Genomic DNA, 18900 nt, shown 5'->3' with positions numbered 1-18900 from the left:
CAAAGTCTCCTCGCTATCCCTACAGAGGTGTGTCAGGTCATACAAATGGCACCTTCACATGAGTGTTGAAATCATGAGCCCAGTGATACCTTCAGAGGCAAGTGTCAACTAGACATATTTGCATAACACCATTTGGTTTCTTGTAACTAGTTTTCCTTAAAAAGTTACAACTGCTGAAGTGGAAGCCCAAATGATTGATATAGGAAGATTTCAATATAGCAAAATATTAATATTTAACCTTTGATAAAGCAACCCAAATATTTGGGAATTTATAACTTGAATGTCAACATTAAAAGCACTAAGAAAGAAATATATTTAAAACAAATATTCCCCAAAGGGAAAATTGCAAGAGGGAATGAGGGCAGAGGGAACGGAGCACACACATTAATGCAAGAAAACATATTTCTCAACCCACCTGCTAGCAGGTCATCAAGAGTGTCGGTTAGCGTCTGTGCTGGAGTGGCAACCATTAATCCGTCTGGTTCTTGAACTAACAGCCCCTGACCATGTCCTGCAATTGGCTGCTGTTGTCCTACATTTTGCTGATTACCTAATACTTTCTGAAGTTCAAAAGAATCTGTCCCATTACAGCCTAGGTTACTTGAAAAATTACACTGTGGCGTTGACAAAGGTTGGAGAGGGACAAACCCGGTTTGCTTAGCAGATGGTGGAGAGTGCTGCTGCTCATCTTTACCTGCCAGGATTCTGTCAACCTGCCATAACTCTGAAAAGCTATCCCCAGGCAGACCCTCATTGCCTTCCACTTCTGGGAGGACACCTGTGTGTGGGCACTGCTGCTGATGGGTAAGGGGCGACTCTGTCTGACCTTTGGTCTCCAAATATTCTTTGGTAAATTGCTGTTGTGTTTTCATCTGTAATTGCCTTTCCACCTTTTGCAACTCCTTCAGTATTTTCTTCTTCTTCTGCACTTGTTCTTCTCTGTTCTTTTTGAGCTCTTCAATCTTATCTTTATTCAAAGGTTCACCTTGAATTAACTCCAATGATTTAAGCTGTGCTTTTTCAATAGCGCTAATTCTCTGTCCAAGTTCATTCAGCTTGCCTTCAGTTTCTTCCACTATACATTCCAAAGGCTGGTATGGGTGAAAAGGTGACAGTAGCTCCTGATCTGCTACCTGAAGGGAAGTTGACTTCTGCTTGGATGTACCTAAGCACACGAAAAATGTTTGAAAAAATGCCATGCTGAGGTTAACCCATACCTCCCCACGCTTTTCCCACCCAAAACTTTATAACTAACCACATTAGCATAAAATAGATTAAAGTCTACACCTCATATCAGGACAGACAGCACAAGACAGAATTGTAATTTTAAAATGGACCCTAGCTTCCAGTTGTAAAAAAACTATGTTAATATTAAAATACAAATGTGTCCCCTTAAATATTATTTATCAAATAAATAAAATTATACTGCAAAAAATACAGAATATTTACTGATGTCTTGACTACTAATGTTCAGACAGACAAAAGCAGCAAAATCCTATAAATACGCTGCAACACTAGAGACTTAACTTGCAGAACAAACACAACATCCAACACATACGCCGCTCTACCTATCTCTGGGAGTTGTGCTTTAAGAACATACTGTAAAAATTGCAAACAGCTATATTCCTCAATAAGGACCAATGCAAAAATATTGAACACGTATTAAAAGCAAATGAGCATTTGCTGCAGAAAGCCCTGTTTCTCTGAACAGTTCAGTTCAAAGGTTTAAACGCATCACAAAAGGCATCTAGAAAGAAATAGCTATCCTCTACAAATTCAAGTCATCCTTTGCTCAGAGCTTTGCTGTGCAGATGTCAAAAGTCAATGTTACATTAATGCACTATTTTTTAACCCCCCCAAAAATATTAGTTTGCGTGTGAGGGAGAGGGAGAAAAAGAAAAGAAACTACTAAAGATACAACATTTAATGGGGTGAATATGCAATTTCAAGATGGCCTTTATGTACCCTGAAGTTTCAAAATTACATTGCAACACTCAAGCTGTTCTAATAATCTCAAACAAGTTTATTTGACAAGACAGAGCATTACTATTACCGGCTTTTAACACTGTGTTTTGACTCAGATTTTATGATGCTCACAGCAACTCTTATACTACAACAAATTTAGCTAAAAATGAACTAATGTGTGGGTTTGGGGCTCTATAGTTATATATATATATTCAATGTCAAGTTCTTAAAATATGCTTTAAAAAGTTAGAACTGTCTTGATGCAAGATTAATTGAGCTTTCCTATCTTTGGAGTTGTGCTGAGGCATAAAACCGTGCAAACCTATAGGCACAATTAAATTATATTGCCTTAATAGGACCAGTGTGATATAGATTAAGGTAACTGACACTGCCTGCAGTATGAAAGTCACATGTTAAGCCAACTTTAAAGCTGCCAGCACACCAAGTAATTAACTGGACCACTGTTATGTTTTTATTTTCTCAACCCATCAGGACTGTTAATTCTATCAGTCATCTGAAGAGGGAAGCATTTGGTCACCATTCACCTTCATTATGAATCTTTTTACATTAACATATGCCACTTTTTATTTGAAGAAAAAACCTAAATTCATCAGTATTACTCTAAGAATAATATTAAAGTGAACCAAGTTTGGTCACAGCTCAAAGCATAGACCAAAGGCTGTGCTGATTTGACTTTAGGATGGGATTTGTATATGTCAACTCTCCCCCCTTTACCCTCTCCCATCACATATTTTTGACAGTATTATTATTCTACTGGGATCCAATACAAATAAACATTTTGAATATTTCAAAACTACTCCAAAAATATTATATTGATACCATATACCAAAAATATAATCTAACAACAAGCTATAGGGTATAGGTACATTGCTTCTCACAAGGTTAGCCTAGTAAGGAATTTAAGTTATCAGGAAGTCCAGGAGGAGAAAACCAGAGAGACGAGATACTGTGCTCATCACAGAAAACAAATGGAAGTTGTAGTACAGCAACATCTGGAGGTCACCATGTTGATCACACCTGGTATAAGCCGAGGCAGAAGAGCAATGCTGGAGGAAGCTTCATGTATAATTGTTTTCTAAAGGAGCATCAAAACTTGTGTCAGAGAAAACATGTGCCTTGAAATATCTGAATGGCTAAGGTGAAATATGTTTTTGGCCACCTCAGAGGAAGGTAATATCACCATTATTCACAAGTTGGCAAAAAGTAGGTCTCTTGGGCCTTGGCATTTGTGTTATCAGGTGCCACAGGGCACTTTTTTTTTAATCCCTAACAATATTTAACATCTACATAGAGCAGCTGGAAATGGTTGTTATGGGCTTTGGAGCAGTGTCAACTCTTCTCTGCAACATCTGAATTATAATTGGCTATGCGGGCTTTGGACCAGTGTCTGGGCACAGGAGTGGGATGGATAAGGGCCAATAAACTGAATTTAAGCCATGGCAAAAAGGAGGCCCTGTGGAAAAGTGGTTCCCAGGTCTGGGAGATACATCAGTTACCTGTTCTGGACAGACTTACACTCCATCTGAAGCAGCAGGTACTTTTTACCAGCTTTGTTTCGTAAGACAATTATAGCAGTTTCTGGAATAAGATAGCTTGGCCACAGTAGTCCAGGCATTGGAAACCTCAGGACTGGATGACCTACTGACCTACATGCATTGGCCTTAGCCAGAAAGGTGTAGAATGCAGCAGCTAGGCTGTTAACTGTAGTATCCCATCAACCCCATATACCACTTTTGGTGAGAGTGCTACACTGGCTACTAAAATGCTATAGGGCACCATTCATCGTTTTGTTTTGGAGGAGAAGTCACTCCACTCCCACAATTACTGTTATATAAAACTTTTAGATGCAGGGTTGAATCTATTGTTTACTCTTAATTGCACACTGCTTTGATATCTCCTGGCTGTGACACAATTTATTAATCTATGAAACCAATAACAAGTATAACCTTTCTAGTGCAAGTACAGTAAGCCCATAGTTTATGTGCATTCAGTTTTACACGTGTGGCCAAAAAGAAAGTGAGGGGAAGCAGGGTTCCAGGAAAAATGACTTTTGCAATCCCATCCGCCATTGAAACCAATGTATTTTGACTACACATGGTTTTGGCTTTAGGCATGATCCTCCGAACGTAACCCCTTTGTAACTCCTGCAAGGGCAATAGTCATGTCTGAAACCATCGTGATAAGGGCTTAATCCTTGCTTCTTCATGTGCTTAGTTGGTGCCTTCTGCCAACTAAACTGTTAATGCATGAGTAAAGAAGCCACTCATTTGGTCACACAGCTCACCTGTATACTGCAAGTATACACTGAAACTGACAGAAAGCATGATTCCTGTAGACTAGACCAAATGGATTTTTGAACATTTCGCTTTGAAATGCATTTAAGCAGAGTGTCCGTAGTGGGAAAGACCTAAACTAAACTAAACTAAACTAAACTAAACCCCAACACAGAACCCCAAGCCAGCTGCTCAATGTCTCTAAATTGCCAAGAACTTTGCAGAAAGGAAAATATGTTTTTGGTATTCCCCTGTCCAAAATTTAATGAGCTTTTACCCATGAACTCAGACTGAGAGTATGATAAATTGCACTACAGCTGAATATATCTATATATTAAGGTAAATATATTATTTTTTTAAAAAGAATTATATGCTAATGTACTTCAGCAGTCAGTACAACTCATAGCTATCAGGATAAACGAGGCTTAGCATCACCCATAACCTCACTCTTCAGGCAATATAATTCACAACAATAAAAACATGGAAATTCAGCTCAATTCTCAAGTCCCTTAAGTTGTTCATGGAACTTGAAGGCCCAGGAATCCAAAACTAGAACTTATTAATATGCTTTCAAGTATTTAAGTTCTAGAAGAAAATGGTGTCTATGATCCATAAGATAAAGGTTGTCAAAGTCATGTCTTAATTTGTAATCAGAAGGAAAATTGGCATGGCTTTTTTCAGAAAGAATTACAGTACGCTAGCTGCCCAAAAATTTCATAGATTTTAATTTCCATCCCATCCTATCCCTAGGGCTTGGAGCAGGTATATCATGAAATCAAAAACATAAAAAATATGCCAGAACTTCATAAAATTAAAGTTGTAATCTTCAACTCAAAGCCCACCCCAATTAACCCTGTTGGACTTCTAAAGAGAGGGTTGTGTCTGGGTAAATTGCAAAGAGGAATTTCTGTAAGTGTACAGTCAATGAGAATGAGCTTGCTGGCCTAATGTGGTGTCTAGACAAAATATTTTAGAGTGTTTTTTTTTTTTTTTTGACAGATTGAGGCAATTACAATGAAACATCTGAGAGGAAGCCATTTGAGGCTGAAGCAATTTTTAGACTTTATAAAAGTTGAAACCATCTTCAGTTGAAGGTAGAAGACACGGTGAAGCTTAACTGGGATAGTGCAGCCCTGATATAGTGTGCACCCATTGACTAATTCCTTCCTCTGCTACGGTCATTTATTACTTCAAGTCTTATGGCATATTGAAATTTATGAGTAGCTACACAAAGGTTTAAATCAGAACTAAATGGAAGGGACACAGCTCTTCGGCTAGTAAAACTAACAAAAACACTTCACATCTCCACAAAGTTTTAGGTGAATGAATCCAGCAGTACCCAAACATGCACTTCTGAGCAACTTGAAAAGACAAAAACAGCCTCTTCCCTTCAATCCCCTGGCAAAATCCCTTTATTTTCTCTTGTGTAAGTAAGTATTGTCTAGATGGATTTCTGGAAAAGAGGCTTGGAAAAAGGGGTAAAAGCTGGGAAACTATATTACATAACACATTTTGGCTAATGGTTATGAAAATGATGGCTTCCAATCTGAATTGAGTTCTTGACCTTCTAATTTTTTTTAAAAAATGTGATTTTTGTAAATTCCATGCAACACTGTCCATAGTTTTAGCTCAACTGAAAAAAATAAAAAAATGAAAGCAGTATATAACAAAAAAGTTGAAATTAACACAAAAGTAAAATTTGTAAATGATACTGGTACCAACTAAGAAAAGGAATTGCACTGTTAATCTTTTGACAGTCTTTATGCTTACAGGCATTTCAAGTTGGACATCCACGAATGTACTCTAGTAGTCAGTGGCCTCAATCATATTTAACAATAAGGCATGATCAGAAACAAACAATGGCTTAGCTCAAACGAGCAGCTTGTGCGTGCGTGCTGCTCTCTTATGCCTGCTTTGTTTGTTCCTTTCTAGAGCTGGAAAACAAACTAATGGAGCAGCTGCCTTAGTGTCATATGCAAATCAGCGCTCATGGTTTGTTTCTCCCAATCAAATCATGAGTGGTAAGCCAGGAAAAAACCTTTGCACCCACTTGCGGTTTGTCCAGAAAGAAACAAACCACAAGCACAGATTCACACATAATGCTAAGCCAGCGTGCACCAGCTTGTTCAAGGTAAACCATAGTTTTGGACTATGGTTTGTCAATACATGTGAACCAGGCCAAAGTATCTGTTGAACTGACATGAATGTAGATTTGCTATATTTGCATCTCAGAGGAACACACTTTGTTTGGCATTAACAACAGATTTTTGTTGTTGTTTAGTCCTTTAGTCATGTCCGACTTTTCGTGACCCCATGGACCAGAGCACGCCAGGAACTCCTGTCTTCCACTGCCTCCCGCAGTTTGGTCAACCTCATGCTGGTAGCTTTGAGAACACTATCCAACCATCTCGTCCTCTGTCGTCCCCTTCTCCTTGTGCCCTCCTACACTCAATATGCCAGCAAGTTTGGAAAACTCAGCAGTGGCCAGAGGACTGGAGAAGATCAGTCTACATCCCAAACCCAAAGAAGGGCAGTGCCAAAGAACAACAGATTAGTTCTAAACAAACAACTGGAAAATGACACTGACATCTGAACAACCAGAATAACTGATTAAGAGCACTTCCAACCAGTATTTGCTGGCACTGGGAGCTCTACAATGCCACAAAGAGAATTTCTCCAGATGACTCAATACTGCACACTGAGTGAAAATGAAGAATGTCACTTCTTGGTGGCAACATTTCCAATTTTGTGTTTTCAAGACATGCTGTGCTACATCAGAGTCAGTTGCCTTCACATTGTATATTCTTCACAAAAACTTCTTAGTGGATATGGTTTTATCTGTGAGCTTGCCTTCTCCAAATTATTAATTAGGTGACGGTTCTCTCAACAGGCTTTCAAATGCTGAATTTGCTGTGAAGGTGAAGTGTCCCACCCAGTAAATACATATCACCTTCCTATCAGGACTAGTCAGAACTGGATGAGGCCCTTGAAGGAAGCTGACAACTTTATTGCTGGCTCCAGTATATATATGGTTCAAAGGGAATCAGTATATACAGAAGAACCTTCCCAAGACTATCACGCTCAAAGACATCTAGCATGAGGCTGCAGATTCAGAGGACCCAATATGCCCCAACACATCTTGCCCACCAGCTCCAGATTCTTCAAGATCACCCTCAGGACTTGAGGTGACTCAGTATCTAAGAAGCCATTTAGAATGAAGGCGTAGTGCTTGCCTGTCTGATAACACAAGGCCTCAAAATCCCTCACCTGCTAGGCAGTTCCCTGACTTGGCTGGTAAAATAGAAATCAGAGCCACAAATCAATCATGGTAGAATGGAACAGAGAGGGTAGATATTCTGTTGCTGAATCATTCAGTTGCTTGTTGAATACTTCATTGATGGGTATACAATGCAATTTCTGTGATGTCACCCACATCATCTAGTACTTCTACAACATTTTGTAAAAATGACACAACCTCTGAAAATCTCAGTCTTTTGCATATATAATTCTACAGAACTTTCTGTATAACATGTAGAAGCAACCTTATGTCTGCTTCATGTATTGACATAAGAATTACATCATTTTGTCTTATTTGATGACTTTCTACTGCATATGAACGTCTTCCAGCAACAATTTCCTTACTGCACAGAGTACTAAAAACAGCTCCCTGGGCAAAAACATGGCAAGATCAGCCTTATTCAAAGCTACAAAATTCAGCCTTTTGGAATGCCTGTTCAGAGCAGAGTTAGTGGGTTCTTTGTGGGCTAAGCTCAGCATACCGTTTGCTCATGTGGTTTGGTGCACAGTGAAACCCAGTCCAATGTCTTCTGTTCTTAATTTCTTCACCTTGAAAATTCCGTAGACAAGATCCTGTGCAGCACACTTAGTACTGAACATTTGGCTTAACTGTCATCCTTCAAGAACAACCTAATCACCTTGTAGAAGTCTCAAGGACATACAGCAGCTGTTCTCTGTGCACTTTATTGCATCCTGTATAAGCTGGCATTGTCATAATACTATAGTGCTTTAGAGCTATATAAATTAAAAGCAAATACATGTTATCCTACTCTAGTGCATCCTGGGAAATAGTTATAGTTTTGTCAGTCTCCTGGTTTTCAAGTACTAGATGTATCACAGATGTATGCTTAAATTTGCTGAAATTCATCGTCTTGGGGGCATTTTGCAAGAAGTAGAAAGAAATGGAAAACGTTTTGAAGCTAAGATAGGGGCTTTCCCTTTGTGCTGCCCTTTTACTGCAGTTATTCAGAATGACAGTGGAAAACTCCTTAGCCAGCATTATATAGCACTCCCAATCATCATTCAGCTGGAATTCTTGACTTTCTTCATCTAGACACAATTCATTAAGTCATCATGTCATAAGGTTTGCTTTCTGAGTCTTGTTATGCCTCAGTTGTGTCCTTAAGACACTAAATAATATTTAGCTCAGCTGCCATAAAGTCAACCACTACAGGCTGACTACCACTGTAGTCAAGATGTGCAGCTTGTAGTATTTATCCACTCGTGTCTATAGCCATAACCTATGTGCTTCTTAGGAGGTGCACAGCAGTGAAAGCAGCATAAAGTAATCTGCCTTTATCTTTTAGCAACACACGAGATTTTGTCTTGAATGGTAGTGCTATTACCACCATTCTTAATGGAATTGTTTCTCAGTCTTCTGCGAATGTTGGGGTTTAGTCTTGTTCATATATTGCACTTGTTTTGTGGCATTCTATTTTCGTAATGTAAAGTACGGCCCAATGTTCTATAACTATTATAAATACTGCTTATTTATAATAAACAATAAAGCTCACTGCCTAGAGTCACATTGAACTTTGAACTGTGTAATTGTTTTCCAGTCAAAAATTGTTTTCCAGTCATATTGTGGTAGTCAAGCAATTACTTTAACAAATTTGAAGCAATATTCAAAAAGCATTTGCACATAGGGAGAAGTACAAAATTCAAAATGGTGCTGTTCTTAGCATTTCCCCTCTTAAGTTAGAAGGTCAAACACTCACAATTGAGCTTGGGGAACTAACGTTTTTTGCTTCAGTATACCCAGGTCATGCTAAAAACATTGTTTCCTGTCTTTTATCTCAAAATACTCATTTACAGTAACATTTTCCAGAAATGCACCTGCCTTCCACACCCAAAAGAATGGTTTGGTTTTAAGTTGCTCCCATTGTTTTCCACAGAATAAACAAGATGAACTCCAGCATAGCTGTTTCTCACCCCAGCACTGGAATCAGAAGGGGCAGGGCAAAGATTTAGCCTCCAACCACCTCCCACAGTGTTCAAATGCAAATATTTGATTTCTGCCATTTAAGTGAATTGTTGCAATTTATTTCTATGGGGAAAAATAAACTGCTGCACTTGGGAGGCAACAGACAATGTGTGTGTATGTGTGAAAAAGATTTACACTGTTGTACTTGTAGTCAAGAGATATTTGCCCAATATGCCTAACACTAGGTTGCTCAGCCTCCTCCACCAAGCACACAATATCTGCATGCAATAACAACCTAATGTGGAATCAAAAGGCTCCTCCACCCCACCCCAAATCTGTTGCCCCATTTGCAGGCAGACAAGCTGTGAGGTCTTCAAAAGTTTTTTTTTTGGGGGGTGGGATTAACTGGTAGACATACTTGTCTCTTTTTAAATAGTGTTTTTAAACTACATCCATGAGTGGTGGTGCAATGCCTCAAATACTGGTAGGAAGCTGCAATTTTGTAGACAAAATAGGGCACTGGGAGGCTACTGAGACGAGTTCTGCCGATCCTCATCAGGTTCCACCACCACTCAGTTCAAAGCCTGACCTCCTTTGATACCGTTTGGCAAACAAGCCACTTGTTTGCTCAACTATGGTGAGGTAAGAATTGACATCAGGAGTATGAGCAGGGAAACAGTTCAAAAGTGTGGGGTGCACCCCCCCCTTTTAAGGCCACAAAGAGATGTAGCTTCTGTGGATGTTATTTGGAGCTTCCAAAAATGTCTATAGCATCTCATGCATTCCAGATCACTTCTTTCTAATGTAATGTATAACAGAATATAACATTTTGGGACAATTTGTTCAATTTGTTTGTATTATACCATAAAATTCTAAATGCATAGCCCAAGACAGTTATAATCATTGCTAAAATTCCACTGCTTCATCATAACTGAAATATGCTGATATCTAACATGCTATATACAGTTGAGGTCAGAACCTCAATCAAACTGTTTCAGTAAAACTGACTTATTGAATGCAGTCTCTTAAAAATGCTCTGAACTTCAAATGACCCTTTAGGTTGAATCACGAATGTCAGTGCCCAAGTTGCCAAAATAGCACCATCAACGAACAAGAGGAAGCTATCAACAGGCCTGGAAGACTCCCAAGGTTCACTGAAGTACAAAAATGTAAGGAGGGAATGACCCCTTCCAAAAAAACCCAAGTCCAATTAGGACTATGCTTAGTTGCCATGGAAAGCCAGCTGACTGCTTGAAGGAGGATGCAGAGTAAATGAAATAAAACATCCTGAACAAAAGCACTACATACTAATTTTTTTTGTAGATCTCACTTGTGCTCTTCACGTGGTTTTAGAAATTGTGCTTAAGGTGGCCACTCATTTTTACAAAACAACCAGTGTGATGCTCCAATCCAGAACAAAGGCACTTATGGTTTCCTGTCAAAACCTCCTAGCAGTTTATGGCCCCCAACACATGCTGTTTGCAGTAGCCAGCATCTTTAGAAGCAAGTAGCAATTGGGAGGTAGAAGTTTTCAACAGGAGACTGGAACAGGGCTCCCATCCCAATGATGAATATGTTCCAGATTGGGGCCCCAGGGCTGTTTTTATTTCAAGCTAAGTGGCCAGCTTGAACACATGTAACATGCAGTTGGCCCTCAGAGAAGCATCGCTAGTACAGAAGTGGATTCTGCTCTACTTCATGAATCATGAGAAAATTTTACAAAATTTGTATTTAATGAAGAGTTGAAGAGGCTTTAAGCCTGGCAGTTACAAGTGTTTATGAATATACATGGATAAGAGATCCATTTCCATTTTATCAGAATACACCACTTTGTTGGCTGCCTTATGGTGTGCACTACCTCACAGAGACTAGGCCCAGTGGCCACAAAGGACAAATATTTATTTTCTATACTGCCTTTCATCCGAAGATCACAGGGAGGTTTACAATACAAAAATGTAAAAACATATAGCATAAACAAACTAAAGCAAATATGATAGCCATGTTCAAATATATAAAAGGATGTCACATAGAGGAGGGAGAAAGGTTGTTTTCTGCTGCTCCGGAGAAGCGGACACGGAGCAATGGATCCAAACTACAAGAAAGAAGATTCCACCTAAACATTAGGAAGAACTTCCTGACAGTAAGAGCTGTTCGACAGTGGAATTTGCTGCCAAGGAGTGTGGTGGAGTCTCCTACTTTGGAGGTCTTTAAGCAGAGGCTTGACAACCATATGTCAGGAGTGCTCTGATGGTGTTTCCTGCTTGGCAGGGGGTTGGACTCGATGGCCCTTGTGGTCTCTTCCAACTCTATGATTCTATGATTCTATAATAAACCCCCTCACTGAGAAAAAATATTTATTAAAAGAAAGCTTTTCTAGTAGTGGCTTCTAAAGAATGAAGCTTCCTCTCCACTTGCAACGCTGCCTCTCTTTCAGGAGACAGTGGGAATGAGCATGGTACACTATTTTGGGAGGGGATCATGGACAAGCTGCTAGGTTATTATTTTTGTGATGCATTAGATCTATTTATTTTTTCAGGATTACCGGTTTTATGGATTTTTACCCACTACCTTGGGAGCCTTTTTAAGTTCAGCGTAGGAAGCCTTGTCTGGTGTTCTGTTCTCAAACTGAAATGACACACAGGCACTTATCAAGAGAAATGACATGCGAGTGCTAAGGGGGCAACTTGCTTCAGTGAGAACAGTTCATTTCCTTGTCATGGAACAAGATTTATAGGTAGCTGAACCTTTCTAATACATAAAACAACTTCAGCTGCATAAATTTGATAAATTTTGCAAAATATTTTAGCCAACTAAGGGTTTCAATTAGGAAATTTCTGTCAATGAAAAGCAGTTTTCATGGATGAAAATATAAATTTTGAAAAATGTGGCTAATGTGGCTAAAATCCCAGAAGGCGAAGGTACGGTTCAAAAATATTTCTAGTGTTTGGAGTCAAGAATTCAGTACCCTGGCAAAGCTCCTTCCTTGTCTTTCTTCAGGACAAGAAAAATCAGAATAAATCACACAATCCGCTAGGTGAAATAAAGTAAATTACTGGAGTGCTCTATATGATACAAATCTTTTCCATGAAAATAATTTGGATGCCTGTGTGCAGAAGTCATATAGCAGCCTATCTTAAGTTTGCCTATTATATGTGAAGCACTTTGAGCATTTAGAAAAAGCATTATATATAACTTGTTATAAGAATGTTTTGTTTAACCTATTTTGAGGATCTCAGTGTTCCCTTAAAAATGCTTACCCCAAAATCCCAACTTGTCCAATACCTTCTCATCTTTCTGGCCTTCAGTACAACTTAGCTCCCCTACTCTTAAACCTTCAGAGAGGAGCCGTCACATTATGTGCTGCACAGCACCTAGCATATTCTTTACACTAAATAAATATGCAGATGCATCACTTTTAATTAACAATTCTGCAGTGATTTTGCACTGCAAAATTCTGTCACTTCTGAGTACAACCGTGCTCACTTCACTTTCTACCAGGTATTATGCTTTATTTAATGGACTCTACAAACATTTGATTAATCACATTCATAGGTCTCCAGAAAGGTTATACATACAAACTTGTAAGTTCTTTGAAATCTAAGCTGACTCACTCACTTAATGCAACTGTTATCAATTAACAACTGGGCAAACTGTCCAGAATGAGAAAGAACAAACTGTACAGCATATGAACCACCAAGCTGAATACGGTCCACTAACCATGTATTTCACAAACATGGTGAAAACAAATGGAGACTGTGTGTGTGTGTGTGTGTGTGTGTGTGCATGTGTGTGTGTGAGTGAGAGAGCAGCGAGAGCACGAGAAAGCACATATGAGAGCATGCGTACATCAAGCATTTGCTTGACACAAAACATGTTTGGCTAGGTGAATCACAGATTTTGCTAACCCAAGACAAGACGTTTTCTGCAACAGGTACACAAGGAGTTTCTTTGTACTTCAAAATTCTGCAAAATACAGAATTTCCTATTTGACCTCATTTACAGCAATAATAAAATCAGCTAAGGAAATGTGTAAATGAATACTACAGTTGGTCACTGTTTATTGAATCTGTCACACAATTTTTTACTACTGGTGAAGATGCAATTTTACTGCCAAGTTCAGAAATCTACTAAATCTATTAGAGGCAACTTCTAAACATGGTTTGAGTATTTTACTAAAGTATGTTACCAAATATATTATTCAACTAGTAACTAATGAGCGGTGTTCAGGAAAGTTTTTCTTATAATAGACCTATCAAAATTAATGGACTTAACTTAGTCATGGTCATTAATTCAACTTAGTTGAATATCATCTAAAACTTGCTTTTGTTAACAGTAACCTCCATGCAACATGGCAGAGAGCTTTGAAACTTGAAGGGAGCGTTAAAAGGAGTTTGAGATATGGTACCATGTGATGACATTAAGGTTGCCACTGGCTGTTCAAATCAAAAGTTATCACTGGAATAGCACAACTCCAGGCATGGAGCCAAAGCAGTTCTTTAGATAACTGCTGGTATGTTTTCAAAATCTTATACTAAAATGACTAAAGAGAAACAGACCTGCACCATTCACTATCAAGTCCCAAATACTTCCCATGCCCCAGACACACAATGAATTCAGAATCCTAGCACAAGTTTAAATAAAATTTAAAAATGTTTGCATACTAACCTTTTGGGAGACTCAAAAGTGCAGGGGGATTCTCTGGAGGAGCTCTGTCAGGTTCCTGGGGAGGTACGACCATAGCAAGTGTATGCATTGGTACACGTGGAACCTGCAAAATCAACTCAGATTAAAAACTTACGCCAGTGGATTTTAAAGTAACCTGAACATTAATCCAAAGCAAGTAGGATACTCTCCTCACACCCTGTACGTGCACAGCATTAAGTGTACTGTTCAAATAAGCTTTTGTGAGCTTTTAGTATGGAACTGGATTTTCCTCCCCTCAAATTTAAGAGTTAAGCTTTTTAAGAAACCCAACAGCGTGAGAAATAGAAGAGGTAGCACACCTGAATTTTGAATCATTGTTCTTGGGAGTTTCTCTCTACTTGACTTTTACTCAAATTGTACTATTCATATTCTATATCAAATTCATATTCTATATCTATATAAACACTTGCACCATTTATGTCAAGCTGGTAAAAGTAAACATTCATTTTCCACTGCTATAGTTAAAAGCTTTACAGCTTACCTGAGACTGATCCTGAGATGGCGGTGTGAGCTGAGACATATCTGCAGTTGGAACTGATAGAACATTGTTTGGGTAATCCAATAAATAGGAAACAACATTTGTGTGACCACCCTTCGCAGCTTCAATGAGCATAGTCGAGCCATCCTGGAATACACATTTTAAGAAGACAGATTATAGTGGTTTGTGATCTGAGTACTGTACTAACTAGGCATACACAACAAAACCAACCTTATAGTTAACACACTTTGGGAGCATTAGCCAATACAACTGACAAAAGGTATATACTGTAAAATAATAAAATGAGTTACTTGGAATACCTTAAGACGATGAGTAGGGTCTGCACCATGAGCTAGGAGCAGCTCAACAACAGCAAGATGGCCCCCAGCACATGCCAGTGACACCACTGTGTGGTCATTATTAGCTGTAGCTCGGTTAACATTGGCACCTATCGCAAAGAGATGTAATTAAAGGGAAATTTCAAGGAACAAAGTAAATGCAAAGACACCATTTGTTGGGAATGATATTCCAAATCATTTAATTTTAAAATGAACAATAATTTGCAAGTGAAGAGGAAATTGCTTACATTTAGGTTTTAAAACATTTCACATAGTAAAAGCCAGTTTGTTATTAGCTGTATGTTAATTTTGGAATATAAATTAAATAGTTGAGTTCTAAAGGACAGTACAGCTCTGTCATAAACAGAGGAGACTCATTGAAACCAGTGCTGGCCAATTTAAATCTATTGGTTTCAATAGGCCTACTCCAAGTATGACATAGTCAGGTACCAAAATATTTAAAGGTTCACATTCATATTTCATGTTCGCTTAAAAGAAAATGCTGGTAAACTCATTTTTCATTAAGCATTGTATACCAAATGACAGTTAACCTGAACCTGCTGCAGTTAGTCTTCAGCTACAAGAACGAGACAACCCCTGTAACACTGCCTCTGCCACAAGCGCATAACCTCAAGCAAGATACACTAAATCTCATACTCCCAAGTATGCGGGCATGGGGGTTGTAATACTTTATGGAGATATGAAAGGAGGATTATTTTAGAAAGAAAAAGTATATGAAGCACTGAGCTTTCAAAAACACGGTCCAAGTACTGTTCTTATAAAATTGCAAAGGAAACTCATCCCAAACATACGTTTAGTACAAAACATTATATGTATAGCAAAAGGTAATGTTTGCTATAAAGCAACACATTGTTCCTAACAGCCAACTGTCAAGCAATCCTTCCTTCAGCTACTAATGTTACTATTACTACTACCAACCTTTGCTAATAAGAAATTGTACAGTGCATAGATGACCCGCTCTTGCAGCCTTCATCAGTGGTGTTCTTCCACCTTCAGATTCATGCTCCTGTTTAGAAATAGTATGAAGAAAGTGAATACTGTGGGGGAAAGTAAAGAGAAGAACTAATTTGCTAATATTCTAAAGCAAGATCAGCAGGCAAGCTTGAGGTAGAACTGATGCTTTTTCAGTGAGGCAAAAGAAAGCCCCCTTCAAAATAGGTGAGAGTCACAAACAGCAACGAAAAGACTGAAGTCTTAACCAAGAGCTAAACAGAACACTAAACTGGACCAAACAGAACCTGAAGATTAGGGATAAGGAAGGGGCTTTACCTGGCAAATGGACCAAAGGTGGTATACGGCAAGGCTTTTGTAAACATTTTTGATACTATAGTACAAGCTGTGCACAAAAACCTGACCTAAAAACACCAGTCATGCACTTCACCCATTGTTGTACTTGAAGCATGCAGAATACAAACAACCTTTTCCATTTTGAACACCCTTTTACATATTTAATCGAGTTAAATAAATGATATAAAATCTTGTCCCATTGGCACTTCCTGATAAATCAGCAAACAGAACCAATTAAAGAAAAGAAATACAAGGAACATGCATTGCTGGAAGGAAATCAAAGATTGAAAATTGTTATTTCTTCAAAGTGATGAAAAAACTGTGGTGTACACAGAACAATTACAAAATTATTTACAGTGGTGCCGCGCAAGACGGAAAACCCGCTAGACGAAAGGGTTTTCCGTTTTTGAGCTGCTTCGCAAGATGAATTTCCCTATGGGCTTGCTTTGCAAGACGAAAACGTCTTGCGAGTGTTCCGATTTTTTTCGCTTCCCCCCCTTTTTCTAAGCCGCTAATAGCCTTTTAGCCGCTAAGCCACTAAGCCTTTAATAGCCGCTAATCCGCTAAACCGCTAATAGCGCTAATCCGCTAAGAGGGTTGCTTCGCAAGACGAAAAAACTGCTAGATGAAGAGACTCGCGGAACGGATTATTTTCGTCTTGCGAGGCACCACTGTATTATTATTATTTATTACATTTGCATAGTACCCTCCATTCGAAGATCACAGAGCAGTTCACAACGTAAGAATCCAAGTATTAGACAAATTGTTAATCTATACTTTCACTCATGAGTTATTTTGCATTCATTCCTCTGGATAACATTTGGTCTATTCTCTCATCTAGTTTACATAGGCACTTTTCTTCTTCATTTTCAAGGAAAATAAAAAGCTCCCATTACATTCCAAAATTTTAGAGAAATATTCAAGACTTACTAAATCTGCACCAGCTTGAAGCAGAACATCTGCAACATCAGTGTGTCCATTTTCACAGGCATAGGTCAAGGCAGTGTCTCCTGTTGCAGTTGTTGCATGAACATTGGCGCCTGTGGACGAGTGTGGAATTAGATTACTCACAATGTATTAAAAAATCTACCCAATTAACACTCAACCTAGAACGGCTCATAAAACATTTCCTTTCTCAAATGCTACTGACAGGATACCTCCATTGGAAACACCATTTAAAAAAATAAATCACTGGTGAGGTGACAGAATATTTATTTTAGGCTAGCACTCTCCGAGCAAGTCACCCCTCTGCATATCACAGGTTCCTTTGGTAACATTTCTCAGTTTCGTAAGTCTTTTGCTATTGAGTGCAGGGACTGCCACTGAGAACACAAATGCTCTTGGGAAAACCAGCCAAATGAATCTGGACGCTGAAGTCTTAGGCATGTCATCTTGATGAGAGTATTAAACATGCCACAAAAATGTTGTGAATACTAAATTTTGAATACTAAATACTTTTACATTATTGATACTAATTTCCAATAGTTTCAGAATTATGACTATATTCTTCATTGCTCCAGAGAAACTACAATGTGACTCATGCAAGAAAGTGTTGAGGGATTACAATTTGCATCAATAAATTGGCCATACTGGTCAAAAGTGATTAAGAGTCAGAGTTGAAAAACATCTGAAGGTCCACTCTCTGGTTTATCTCTTCCAACTGTAATAGCAAACGTACCTGCTGCTAGTAAATACTTCACCAGCTCTAAGTGGCCCTCCTGTGCCGCTTCCATCAAAGGTGTAGAACAACCAAGTTCTATGTCAGCTCCTGCCTTAATGAGGAAGTCAGCTACTTCCGAAAACCCTCCACAGCATGCTAAAGTTAGAGCTGTCTCCTGTGTCTCTTCTGTCTGTGCGTTTATATTAGCACCTACAAAAAAAATTATTTAGGAAAAAAAATCATTAGCATGTCCATTTGATATTGGTTCCCCCTCACTGGATTTTAGTGCTATTTTATAGGCCTGCATTTCTTCATATGGTTTCTGCTAATTTCTGTGTGAGTGCAGCTTCTGCATGGATAGTTTTAGTAAACTAAAAAATATGTACTCATATATTATTTTTTTTAATTTGTGACCTGCCCAGAAGACATGGTTGATTATTGTGTGGTATGGTATACAAATATAAAAACCAAATATCAAATAAATAAATCCACTGGCTTACCACAATGGCAACAAAAGGCCCAACACCTTGAAAAAATGGTTTTAAAAGAGGTACAATAGAGCAATTTTCTCTCGACTTATCTGCCAGGTAACACATTAACTTAAGACATTTTCACACATTCCACACCCAGTTAAGCAAAGATGCCTCCCTGCAATACCTGCTTGTTGGTCTACACTTGGCTCTTCTTACGAAGGTAGCCAACAGAGCAATGTTATGGTGTGCAAGATCCTCATCCAATCTGCAAAGTATTAGCAGTAGAGGTAGGAACAAGTGGGAGAAACACAGAAGCACCAGCCAAACATTAAGCACTGGAGGCACATTTGTACTCTTCCCAAAGTAGCAGCCTAATGAGCTTTGTGGAACTGCTGCTGGCACAGATAAAGGGCAACATTCCTTAATCACATCTTCAACACTGGCTGGCTTTAAACCCCT

The 18900-nt window shown here is 38.7% G+C and overlaps 1 protein-coding gene across 10 annotated transcripts in view; it reads right to left on the bottom strand.

Moving 5' to 3' along the window:
• The window catches only part of LOC309538548 (ankyrin repeat and KH domain-containing protein 1-like), a 96763-nt gene that overhangs the window by 48214 nt on the left and 29649 nt on the right, over positions 1-18900 (bottom strand). For 9 of the 10 annotated variants that reach the window (XM_082234132.1, XM_082234123.1, XM_082234125.1 and 6 more), the window contains exons 9-15: positions 17987-18178; positions 17239-17348; positions 15940-16027; positions 14983-15110; positions 14666-14809; positions 14146-14248; positions 416-1165 (exon numbers count right to left, since the gene is read on the bottom strand). In XM_082234132.1, coding sequence (XP_082090258.1) covers positions 416-1165; positions 14146-14248; positions 14666-14809; positions 14983-15110; positions 15940-16027; positions 17239-17348; positions 17987-18178 — 1515 coding nt within the window. The remainder of the gene's footprint in view (positions 1-415; positions 1166-14145; positions 14249-14665; positions 14810-14982; positions 15111-15939; positions 16028-17238; positions 17349-17986; positions 18179-18900) is intronic. The other variant, XM_082234124.1, reaches the window with a different exon arrangement.

The sequence above is a fragment of the Podarcis vaucheri genome (assembly GCF_965113315.1).
Source record: "Podarcis vaucheri genome assembly, chromosome: 8".
In the NCBI taxonomy this organism is placed as follows: domain Eukaryota; kingdom Metazoa; phylum Chordata; class Lepidosauria; order Squamata; family Lacertidae; genus Podarcis; species Podarcis vaucheri.
Note: the sequence above shows the minus strand (reverse complement) of the source record. Positions and strands in the feature narration are given on the sequence as shown.